At 41.6% G+C, this 12990-nt stretch overlaps 2 protein-coding genes across 2 annotated transcripts; both read right to left on the bottom strand.

The window, feature by feature from the left end:
• Positions 1 to 230: 230 nt before the first annotated feature.
• On the bottom strand, positions 231 to 1166 carry LOC118078850 (olfactory receptor 14A16-like). Its single transcript, XM_060281155.2, has one exon. It carries the CDS (start codon positions 1164 to 1166, stop codon positions 231 to 233), a length of 936 nt encoding a protein of 311 aa, XP_060137138.2.
• Positions 1167 to 7875: 6709 nt separating this feature from the next.
• On the bottom strand, positions 7876 to 8811 carry LOC132592919 (olfactory receptor 14A16-like). Its single transcript, XM_060281154.2, has one exon. The coding sequence runs from the start codon at positions 8809 to 8811 to the stop codon at positions 7876 to 7878; it is 936 nt and encodes a 311-aa protein (XP_060137137.2).
• Between the last annotated feature and the right edge of the window lie 4179 nt (positions 8812 to 12990).

Genomic DNA, 12990 nt, shown 5'->3' with positions numbered 1-12990 from the left:
GTATGTGTGTGTGTGTCTGTGTGTGTGTGTAAGGTCCTAATGAAAACTCATCAGGCTTTTTGTGTGAAGTGTTCCTAATATAAACATTTTAAATGCAAATCTGCCCAATACACTTCTATTTGCAACACACAGTAACATAAAAAAAATGCATTTTAAGGTATTTTCACTGACATTTGCATTTTTATGCAATGCACAGGACTTGTGATGTGTATGAGACACCCTGCAAGAAATCATGCTAGGAGATTTCTAATTCTTTTCGGTATTTTCAACACAGCCTCTTGGATGTCTTTGTTCCGCAAGCTATAAATAATGGGATTCAGTAGTGGTGGCAAAACATTATACAATACAGCAGAGAGCAAATCCATCATTGTAGAAGAAAGCTCTTTAGGTCTCATGTATGAAAACACAGCTGTGATGATGAATAAAGAAAAGACAGTCAGGTGGGGGGTGCAGGTAGAGAAAGCTTTATATCTGCCTTGAACAGATGGGATTCTCAGCACAGCAGAGAAGATGTAGCCATAGGAAACAAAGATGAACCCTCCACAAAATGAATCTACTGTAATCCCGATGGCAAAAATCAAAATTAGGTTAAACTTTGTGTCAGTACAAGAAATCTTTAGCAGCTGAGGGATATCACAGAAATACTGCCCAATAATATTGGACCCACAGAAATGAAGCCTGAAAGTGATAATGGTATGTAATGACGAATGAATTAGGTTGCTTATCCAGGAAGTAGCTGCCATTTGGATGCAGGCATCCCAGTTCATGATTAGCTCATACTGCAGAGGATGGCAGATTGCAACGTAGCGATCATAAGCCATGATTGTGAGCAAGGCAAGCTCAGAACCTACAAAATTCACAACTAAGAAAACCTGTGCAACACAGCCAGCAAAAGAAATCCTTTTGTCATCTGACAAAGAAGCAGCTATGGATTTGGGGATTGTGGTTGAGATGTAGCAAATGTCTGATAATGATAGGTTGACCAGAAAGAAGTACATAGGAGTGTGCAGTTTGTGGTTCAGAGCAACAGCAATGATGATGAGGAAATTTCCCACTAAGGCTATTAAATAAATGGAAAGAAATATCACAGGGTAAAACAGTTCTCCTTCTCGGTCACTGGAAAACCCCATCAGAAGAAATTCTGTCAGTGTAGTCTGGTTGGCCATCTTAATTCTTTAATATTTCATCGAACAATTTCTTGAAGAGTAGCTCTGTTATTGCATTTTATCAGCACCAGCAGAAGTGTTTGTAACACCTAAAATTAGAAAGGAGTTAATGAAAGTCTGGTGGTTGAGGGAATATGTAGGCAATTGTATGTGGGGTTTGCCCCCTTTCTCAATATGAGGTAATGAGTGATGCCAGCAGTAGACATTCAACTGACATCATTCATTCTTCCCAGTACAGTACAAATAGAATTTTAGAGTTGGCAGGGAGCATGGGGAGCATCTCAGCAAAGACACATCTTGGTTTCATGTTGAATCAAGAATGAGAAAGCAGAATCAAATCCTAGATCCATAGATCATAAGGGCAACCTTGCTATTAGATGTAAATAGCAACAAACAGACAACATGGTGATGTTAGCAAAACAATGAAAAGGTAAACCACCATAAAGTGCAAATATTTAAAAATATATGCACCAACAACCTTCACCTAGACAAGGAGTTTCATAAATGTGTACAAAATCTCATGCTCAAAGTCTTAAAAGTCCAGTATAAAGTGCAATAATCAAGTCCGATAGTAAAGTGCTATGATGTTCTAAACGCATGGGAAGAGATAAGAATGCATGATACATCATAGTATTACATTATATCGTATTCAACCTTTTTTCAGTTTTTTTTGGAACTGAAATATGTGCCCTAGTCTGCACTGAGGATGAGCTAATAGGATTCTACTCACCTCTGTCTTTGTCTGGAAGATGAAAGTGTAAAAATGTTGAAGTGCGGTCTTTAGTAGATGATTTATAGTTTGTGACAAAGAAGGACCAATTGCGCCTCAGTGCTTTCTGTAGTGTTTCAGAGAGTCCCTCCTTGGAGAACATCACCATGAGGATTTGCAAATCCTGATTTACAAAACAAGTGATGCAATTGTCTATATTTCCTACCATTATTTCCCTTCTATCTTTAAACCCTGACCCTTAACTTCAGTCGTATGTAAGGGATTCTTAAGAGTGAAGTGTTGATGAATGGAAAACTGATTTCAAAACCTACATGGTTGTTATATCTTTTTTATTGTCCAAGATGTCAAGCTGCAACTCCAATTAAGTACTGAATCTGATTAACATGAATAAATTATTCTGACTATTCTGAGCCAGTACAGTGTAGCACTTAGAGTGTTGGACTAGGACTAGGGAACCCAGGTTCAAATCTCTGTTCAGCCATTAAGATAATTGGGTGACTTTTCATCAATTTTCTCAGGCTAAGCTATCTTACAGAGCTATCTGGAGGTTAGACTTGGGAAGGATGCCCTTCAGCTCTGTGGAGGAAAGGTGCAATACAACGACAATAAGTAAATATTGGGAGCACACCATCTGAAATAGGTCCATGATTATAAACTGGAGCAATAGTTTTGGTAAAAGAAACTTGGGAAGGATCCAAAGCAAAATTTTATGCTATGAAATAGGATATGGGTGTGTTAGGTGTTCACACCTTGGTTGGGGGTGAATTAGGAAAGGCTGAAGGACTCTAGCTGAAGTGTAGCTGGTTTGAGAAACAATACTGTTATGGGTTTCATCTTTATTCCTAGATCCATGGATCTGTAAAGTCCTCACTACTTTGCCAATTGCTTCCATGATCTTTTGATGTGAACTACCAATGCAGCAATTTTATTCGACATTAAGTGAGCAGAAATTTCACATATGATAGTTTTCTGAGAAGCGTGTTGAATAATTTCAGCCCCTTCTCTCCCTCCCATCACAGGTTATTTATGTTACCAATAAGCACCCACAAACAGCATAAGAGGTTTTCTGCTCTGGTCCAGTAAAACGCTTGCGCTGCACAGACCAGAAACAGTTCTCTTTGCAGAGCATTAAGCACAGCATCTGTATTCTTTTTGTGGTAAAAACCTTGTAGCTTGGCAGCAGAAACGACCCACTGAAGCCCAATTTTCTACAGACAGATTGATTGCATAACTGAAACACCTCCAGAGCTTTCAGACATGACTGCTCCACACCACTCAGGCAAACAAAACAAACGCTCTATATATACTGAGCATCTTAACAACTTAACAACTTAAATCACATGACCTTGCTAATTTGCCAGCGTCTCAGGTTTAAAGCCCTAACACCCCCTCTCGCTGGCAAAAAATAAACAGTCCTACTACTAATAAACACATTAAGTATTCCGATACTCATTGAACTGAACTGATATAGCTCTTTTAAAAAAGAAATGCCAATAAAATTAACCATGCACACCGAAATGCATGACCTAGTAAGTATGGTGCTAGAATAACGCACCTCTAAAGCAGTGAAGGAGGAGGGGCCACAGTTATGTGAGAAACTCAGGACAGAGTATTGGATTCAAATGTGGTCCAGAGACCTCATCACTTGTGCAAAGACTTATTCTACCCTGCCTCCCACCTAACACCCCCACTCAAAAAGAAACCCAATTTAGCAAGCTGGGAGTAGCCAGGTTGAATGTGTCAATTTCAATTTCTTTCCATTTCTTAGCATACAATCCAGTTCCTCACGTTTCCACATCGTCATACTGTGTGTATGTGTGTGTGTGTGTGTGTGTGTGTGTGTGTGTGTCTGTGTGTGTGTGTAAGGTCCTAATGAAAACTCATCAGGCTTTTTGTGTGAAGTGTTCCTAATATAAACATTTTAAATGCAAATCTGCCCAATACACTTCTATTTGCAACACACAGTAACATAAAAAAAATGCATTTTAAGGTATTTTCACTGACATTTGCATTTTTATGCAATGCACAGGACTTGTGATGTGTATGAGACACCCTGCAAGAAATCATGCTAGGAGATTTCTAATTCTTTTCGGTATTTTCAACACAGCCTCTTGGATGTCTTTGTTCCGCAAGCTATAAATAATGGGATCTTAACAACTTAACAACTTAAATCACATGACCTTGCTAATTTGCCAGCGTCTCAGGTTTAAAGCCCTAACACCCCCTCTCGCTGGCAAAAAATAAACAGTCCTACAAAGTTATTTCAGACCCATTTCTTCACAAAATTCTTCATGATGCTGAAACCCAAGCGGTTTTGTAAATCCATCAGCTAAATTTTCATGACTGGGACAGTAACTTAATTTAACAATTCCAGCTCTCACTATTTTTAAAAAGCAAATCACACACCACCTAGCATCAATGAAAAATCATTTGGCTTTGGTGAGAGCTCAGAATTTTTGATAAGAATCTCAGAATTTTGAAACACAACTTTATTATCTCTTATCTATAAATACTACCTATTTTTTCACAGAATAACCATGTCTTCATTAATCCCAACGGTGTATTAAACCTTTTTTCAGTCTTTTCAGAACTGAAATATGTGCCCTAGTCTGCACAGAGGATGAGCTAATAAGATTCTACTTACCTCTCTCTTTGTGACAAAGTAAAGTGCTATGATGTTCTAAACACATGGGAAGATATAAGAATGCATGATACATCATAGCACTTTACTATTGTATTAAACCTTTTTTCAGTTTTTTCGGAACTGAAATATGTGCCCTAGTCTGCACTGAGGATGAGCTAATAGGATTCTACTCACCTCTGTCTTTGTCTGGAAGACGAAAGTGTCAAAATGTTGGAGTGCGGTCTTTAGTAGATGATTTATAGTTTGTGACAAAGAGGGATCAATTGAGCCTCCCTGCTTTCTGTAGGGATCAAAAGGTATTAGGGATCAAAAGATCAAAATCCTTTGGTCTTCTCGGCTAGAGAGACGCATTTTGGTGCTACTTTCACACCCCCACTGCTATCGATAAATCAATGAAGTTTTTGGATCTGGCAGTGGCCAGAAAGGTATTAGCCTTGAATGGACAAACTCTGCGAGGCCCTGGTGGCGTGCATCGAGGAAGTTCTTGGAGCAAATTTGCATAAAAGAAAAAGGGGGGCAGATCACGTCATCGTCTGCCCAGAGTTTGGAAATTTGATCCCGTTAAAGGGGTTCCGGGGGGGGGTAGCTTTGTCCTGAGCCTGTGGAGGTCTGGGCCTTATGGCACCCCCCAACGGTGGCCATAGGAGGTGTCTCAGTAGATGTACATCATTGGGCTCCTTTCTGGTGGTTAATTTCTCCCAGACTGTAACACACGGGTTACAGTTGGATATAGCCTGTTAGGTTCCAATGCCTAAGCCAATACCGCTCAACAACCAAAACCAATAAAGTTGTGGCCTTTTCGCCCTCTTAAAATTCATTTCACAGTGTCTTATTTTCCTTTGGAGCAAGGGACATCGCCACACAATCACAATTACTAAGAACAGCTATACACCACTTTTCACAGGAACTCAAAAAGTCAAAAAAGTGGATTATAGTGTTACTGTTTTCAAACCAAGTCTCTGAAGTAGCTGAGGCTGTAAGACAGCTATGCAAAGACTGTCCTGTCAGATTCATCACTGAGTAAATTTTTAAATGAATATCGCCTCACTGAAAGCCAGAAGCTCCACCACGCCACATGTGTTAGAGATTTTGAACAGTAACAAAGATTACATGTTCCCCAGGACAATGATCTCACATCTAGAATATTCAGCTGAACCATTGTTCCAGTGTTGATGTGTGTACACCTTCTCATCAACCTCCCCACCTTTATCAACTTCCATTATTCAATACTACACAGTGCATAGGCCCCTTTTCCTGATTCAGAAATCTGAGCTTAATTAAAGGGGAAGTCTTTCTCCTGGCAAGATGTTTCAGGGCCTCCTTGACTTTCTTGTTTCTCAGACTATAAATGAAAGGGTTCAGCAATGGAGTTATGACTGTGTTCAGTATGCTGACTACCTTGTTCAGGTCCAAAGAGTGATTTTTTGTGCCTTCCGGAGCACAAAAGCCGCACACAGATCATGGGCAAACAGGGATTTGCTGAAAAAAGAAATGGCAGCAGAGTGGATTTTAAGAGTCTTAAAATATATAATCAGCCCAGGCTTTCTTGTAAGATCTAAATGCGCTTCCAAGGCTCCATAGGTCATAGCTGCCAAGTTATCCCTTTTTTAAAGGATTTTCCCTTATGCTGAATAGGCTTCCTCACGAGAAAAGGGAAAACTTGGCAGCTATGCCATAGGTACACTGGAAAAGGCTCCAGCAACTGCTGTGCATCCGGTGCCAAAGATCTAAAGTGGTCCATCTGAAAGCGAGACAGAGAATCCAGGTGAATCCCCAGAAACGCACCACCACCTTTTATATGCCCCCACAATCACACCACTGATCTCTGATTGGCCAATAGGCCATGGTGTGATCATGGGAGCATCATGTGGGCTGGGCTCAGTCTCCCACCCCCTCAAGGATAGTGGGGGGGGTGCCTTGGGCCCACATGCAAGGCGGACGCTCAGTTAAGATGATCCCATTTATCTAGCAATAAGCTTAAATGAATTCAGTTGAGCTTATTTTGCGTGAACATTATTTAGATTGCAGGAAAAAAGTGAACAGATCAGATTAATTTTATTTGTATTAACTCATCAGATTACCACACAACATTTTATCCGAAAATATTCCAAAACATTTATTGGCATTGACAAATGTATTTTCAAAACAAAAACAAAAAAACAAAAAACAAAAACACACAACCCCTTCTTCTCAATTCCTCCTTATGCACTTCCTCATTATGTCCTCTTAGTCTAGTGGTTAATTTTTGCCATTTCATTGTGATCCAGTACCCTTGATCTGGTCCTCATACTCCTTTTTCGGTATTTACAGCACGGTCTCTTGGATGTTCTTGTTTCTGAAGTTATAGATAATTATGGGATTCAGTAATGGTGGCAAAACAGTATACAGTACAGAAGGGAGAAAATCTGTAGAGGAAAACACTTTAGTTTTTGTGTATGAAAACACAGCTCTGCTAATAAATAAAGAATATAGTCAGGTGGGGGTACAGGTAGAGAATGCTTTATATCTACCTTGAACAGATGGGATCCCCAGCACAGCAGAGAACATGTCGCCATAGGAAACAAAGATGGACCCTCCACAAAATGAATCTATTTAGGAATACTACACCAAGAATCCTAGGTAAAATAACCCATCAAAATTTGCACCTAATCCTCAAGCCAACATAAAGCAACCAAAGTGAACTTGTATGTGTGTGTTTGTGTATTATACGGACTCAAAACAGCTACTACTAATAAACACATTAAGTATTCCGATACTCATTGAACTGAAGTGATATAGCTCTTTTAAAAAAGAAATGCCAATAAAATTAACCATGCACCCTGACATGCATGACCCAGTAAGAATGGTGCTAGAATAACACACCTCTAAAACAGTGAAAGAGGAGGGGCCACAGTTATGTGAGAAACTCAGGACAGAGTATTGGATTCAAATGTGGTCCAGTGACCTCATCACTTGTGCAAAGACTTATTCTACCCTTCCTCCCACCTAACACCCCCACTCAAAAAGAAACCCAATTTAGCAGGCTGGGAGTAGCAAGGTTGAATGTGTCAATTTCATTTTCTTTCAGTTTCTTAGCATTCGATCCAGTTCCTCACATTTCCACATTGTCATACTGTGTGTGTGTGTGTGTGTGTGTAATGTCCTAATGAAAACTCATCAGGCTTTTTGTGTGAAACGTTCCTAATATAAACATTTTAAATGCCAATCTGCCCAATACACTTCTATTTGCAACACACAATTACATAAAAAATTGCATTTTAAGGTATTTTCACTGACATTTGCATTTTTATGCAATACACAGGACTTGTGATGTGTATGAGACACCCTGCAAGAAATCATGCTAGGAGATTTCTAATTCTTTCCGGTATTTTCAACACGGCCTCTTGGATGTCTTTGTTCCGAAAGCTATAAATAATGGGATTCAGTAGTGGTGGCAAAACATTATACAATACAGCAGAGAGCAAATCCATCATTGTAGAAGAAAGCTCTTTAGGTCTCATGTATGAAAACACAGCTGTGATGATGAATATAGAAAAGACAGTCAGGTGAGGAATGCAGGTAGAGAAAGCTTTATATCTGCCTTGAACAGATGGGATTCTCAGCACAGCAGAGAAGATGTAGCCATAGGAAACAAAGATGAACCCTCCACAAAATGAATCTACTATAATCCCAATGGCAAAAATCAAAATTTGGTTAAGCTTTGTGTCAGTACAAGAAATCTTTAGCAGCTGAGGAATATCACAGAAATACTGCCCAATAATATTGGACCCACAGAAATGTAGCCTGAAAGTGATAATGGTATGTAACGATGAATGGATTGGGGTGCTTATCCAGGAAGCAGCTGCCATTTGGATGCAGGCATCCCAGTTCATGATTAGCTCATACTGCAGAGGATGGCAGATTGCAACATAGCGATCATAAGCCATGATCGTGAGCAAGGCAAGCTCAGAACCTGCAAAAGTGAAAACTAAGAAAACCTGTGCGACACAGCCAGCAAAAGAAATGCTTTTGTCATCTGACAAAGAAGCAGCTATGGATTTGGGGATTGTGGTTGAGATGTAGCAAATGTCTGATAATGATAGGTTGACCAGAAAGAAGTACATAGGAGTGTGCAGTTTGTGGTTTAGAGCAACAGCAATGATGATGAGGAAATTTCCCACTAAGGCTATTAAATAAATGGAGAGAAATATCACAAGATAAAACAGTTCTTCTTCTCGGTCACTGGAAAACCCCATCAGAAGAAATTCTGTCACTGTAGAATGGTTGGTCATCTTAATTCTTTAATATTTCATCGAACAAATTCTTGAAGAGTAGCTCTGTTATTGTGTTTTGGCAACACCAGCAGAGGTGTTTGTAACAGCTAAAATTAGAAAGGAGTTAATGAAAGTCGATTGGTTGAGGGAATATGCAGGCAATTGTATGTGGTGTTTGCCCCCTTTCTCAATATGTGGGAATTAGTGATGCCAGCAGTAGACATTCAACTGACATCATTCATTCTCCCTAGTACAGTACTAATAGAATTTTAGTGTTGGCAGGGAGCATGGGGAGCATCTCAGCAAAGACACATATTGGTTTCATGTTGAATTAAGAATGAGAAAGCAGAATCAAATCCTAGATCCATAGATCATAAGGGCAACCTTGCTATTAGATTTAAATAGCAACAAACAGACAACACGGTAATGTTAGCAAAACAATGAAAAGGTAAACCACCGTGAAGTGCAAATATTTAAAAATATATGCACCAGCAACCTTCACCTAGACAAGGAGTTTCAAAAATGTGTACAAAATCTCATGCTCGAAGTCTTAAAAGTCCAGTATAAAGTGCAATAATCAAGTCCGATAGTAAAGTGCTATGATGTTCTAAACACATGGGAAGATATAAGAATGCATGATACATCATAGCACTTTACTATTGTATTAAACCTTTTTTTCAGTTTTTTCGGAACTGAAATATGTGCCCTAGTCTGCACTGAGGATGAGCTAATAGGATTCTACTCACCTCTGTCTTTGTCTGGAAGACGAAAGTGTCAAAATGTTGGAGTGCGGTCTTTAGTAGATGATTTATAGTTTGTGACAAAGAGGGATTGAGCCTCCCTGCTTTCTGGAGTGTTTCAGAGAGTCCCTCCTTGGAGAACATCACCATGAGGATTTGCAAATCCTGATTTACAAAACAAGTGATGCAATTGTCTATATTTCCTGCCATTATTTCCCCTCTATCTTTAAACCCTGACCCTTAACTTCAGTCTTATGTAAGGGATGCTTAAGAGTGAAGGGTTGATGAATGGAAAACTGATTTCAAAACCTACATGGTTGTTATATCTTTTTTATTGTCCAAGATAACAAGCTGCAACTCCAATTAAGTACTGAATCTGATTAACATAAATAAATTATTCTGACTATTCTGAGCCAGTACAGTGTAGCGCTTAGAGTGTTGGACTAGGACTAGTAAATATGGACTAGGACTAAGTAAATATTGGGAGCACACCAATTAAAATCTAATCAAATCAAATAAATAAATAAATAAATATAAATAATATAAAATCTAATAAAATCAAATTTAAATCTTGAAATTGATGTCTCTCAGAAATGCAGCTGCATAATTGTCATTAAGCAAGTAAAACATTTTATCTTGAGGTTTCATTTTCTTCATCTGAGACTCACACAATAGAGTTTTCATGTCATTCTCAGCCTCATCATTAAGCCACTTCCGCATCTCACGGAGGTGGGGTTGTGGGCGTGGCCTGAGCGAACTCTCGCGATGGGGGCTGAGCGCTCAGCCCCCTCGCGAGATGGGAGTTCCCGCCTCCGTCATACCCGGGCCAACCAGTAGGGTTGGCTGGGAGGTGGGGCTACCCCTCTTCTAAACGAGCCAGAGACGGGAGCTCAGTCTCCTTCGCCCCGGCTCTCAGCCCGCTCAGATCCCCACAGCAATTGGATTTATTGTTGGAATTAAGTAAGTGTGTAACGGGCGGGAATACGTGCTCACCTGACACAGAAGCTTATAGGGTCAACAAAGCACAGCCTATATTCCCCTTAATTAATTTATGGTCTCATTTAGTTGAACCTCTACGAGGGTTATATTGTTGTTGCCTTGAGCAGTATGTTGCTACATTGTTTTACTGGTGTTACTGTTGCTTGATTATTTTACCCTAATAGCTGCATTGGCATCCTTCGTATTTTTAAATTTTATATTACAGCAATTAACATTTTAATTTTGTAGCTGTTAATTTATGCTTGCCTTGCATTAATGGTAAATTTTACTCGATAAAAATCATAGCTGCATTGGCGTCCTCTGTATTTTCCATATGTTATATTACTGCATCTAACATTTTAATTTCATTGCTGTTGGTTTAGCCTAGGGGTCAGCAAACTTTTTCAGCAGGAGGCCGGTCCACTGTCCCTCAGACCTGGTGGGGGGCCGGACTATATATATGAAGAATTCCTATGCCCCACAAAGAATCCAGAGTTGCATTTAAATTAAAGGACACATTCTACTCATATAAAAACATGCTGATTCTCGGACCGTCCACGGGCCGGATTTAGAAGGCGATTGGGCCGCATCTGGCCCCCGGGCCTTAGTTTAGGAACCCCTGGTTTGTGTGGCTATATGCCCTCCTTCCCCAGAATAAAGACTCATGACACAAGGTTTAAGATTTAATTAATTGGGTGGTTAAGGCCACAACTTTATTAAATATGCGTGTAGAGCGGAATTGGCTTAGGCGTTGGAACCTAACAGACTATATCCGACTCCAACCCGTGTGTTGAAGTCTGTGAGAAGTTAACCACCAGAAAGGAGCCCTGCGACGTAGATCTACTAGAGCTCCTCCTGTGGCCACCGATGGGGCGTGCCTTACGGCCCAGGCAACTCCAGGCTCAGGACCAAGCCTCGCCCCCGGAATCCTTTAACGGAATTACCTCTCCAAGATAGGGCAGCTGATGACGTACTTGCCCCTCCTCCAACTGATTGTTATGCAAATTTCCAACGCCTAACCGCCTAACCTAAGTTGTGACGACATGCTACGAGGTAGGCGAAAAACCCATCATGGCTAACCCAGTATGGGAAAAGTCCTACCCAGCCCCCTGGCCAGCCAGGGCAACCAACTGACGTCCATAGCAGCGTCCCCTTGCCTCTTATTAAGGGGTGGGCGGGCGGGTGAATTGTTCGCTCGGCGAACAGCGGAGAAAGAGGAGGCTTTCCCGCCTGCGGAGGCCTTTAAACGGTGTGGCCCCGCCCCGCCCAGCCTCATTGGCCGGTCGGGGTGTGACGCAGGCGGGAGCGCACCATCGCGCAGGGGCTGAACTGGCAGCCCCTACGCGATGGTACAGTCGGGCAGCCCACAACCCCACCTCCGACGCAAGCGCGGAAGTGGCTTTGTGTGGCTATATGCCCTCCTTCCCCAGAATAAAGACTCATGACACAAGGTTTAAGATTTAATTAATTGGGTGGTTAAGGCCACAACTTTATTAAATATGCGTGTAGAGCGGAATTGGCTTAGGCGTTGGAACCTAACAGACTATATCCGACTCCAACCCGTGTGTTGAAGTCTGTGAGAAGTTAACCACCAGAAAGGAGCCCTGCGACGTAGATCTACTAGAGCTCCTCCTGTGGCCACCGATGGGGCGTGCCTTACGGCCCAGGCAACTCCAGGCTCAGGACCAAGCCTCGCCCCCGGAATCCTTTAACGGAATTACCTCTCCAAGATAGGGCAGCTGATGACGTACTTGCCCCTCCTCCAACTGATTGTTATGCAAATTTCCAACGCCTAACCGCCACTCGAGCCCACCCTGGCTCGCCGCCAATCCGCTCACACGTAGTACCCTCTTGCCAAATCGTGGGTATAACTTAAATATTATTTAATTATTTAATATTTTAACGCTATTAAGGGGGGCTGTGGTCCTGATCTCTTATTCGCCTAGTTATGTACACTAACACGTAGCCAATCGTGGATTCCTGCAATTATGTTTCCGAGCCAGATATCATTCCCCATAGGCGACAGATGTACACCATCATGACGAAACAGGGCTGCTTCACTCTGCTTTAGGCTTGGGTGCGAGACAACTCGGCCATTCAGGGATAACACTCTGCGGATCACAAAAGAATTCAAGCGCCGCCTAGTCCGGTTCATAGCGATCGGGCAACGTCCATCGCGCCAAATGCGCCTCTCCAGCAGGGATGACCAAAGCAGCGTCATCCCAGGGCAGGAATCCAATAGGGTATCAAAATCACTGAATATTTTCAATTTCAAGTCCACTGCGTTACGGTAGGCAAGGTCGTTCTCCCCTAGCTGCAGCACAAGCAGGTCAGGGTAACCGAGTGAAGCAGCCCGGCTTTCGAGGGTCGGCAATAGCTCGTTCCACTTCATGCCCCTCTTTGCAATCCAGGACACTCTCACGGAGGCTGGAAGGCCCAGCCCGTGCCCCAGGCCCACCTCAATCGACCTTTCGCGGGC

Source organism: Zootoca vivipara, chromosome 12 (assembly GCF_965207765.1).
Source record: "Zootoca vivipara chromosome 12, rZooViv2.hap1.1, whole genome shotgun sequence".
Taxonomy (NCBI): Eukaryota; Metazoa; Chordata; class Lepidosauria; order Squamata; family Lacertidae; genus Zootoca; species Zootoca vivipara.
The sequence above is the reverse complement of the archived record's forward strand: the minus strand, read 5'-3'. Positions and strand labels throughout refer to the sequence as shown.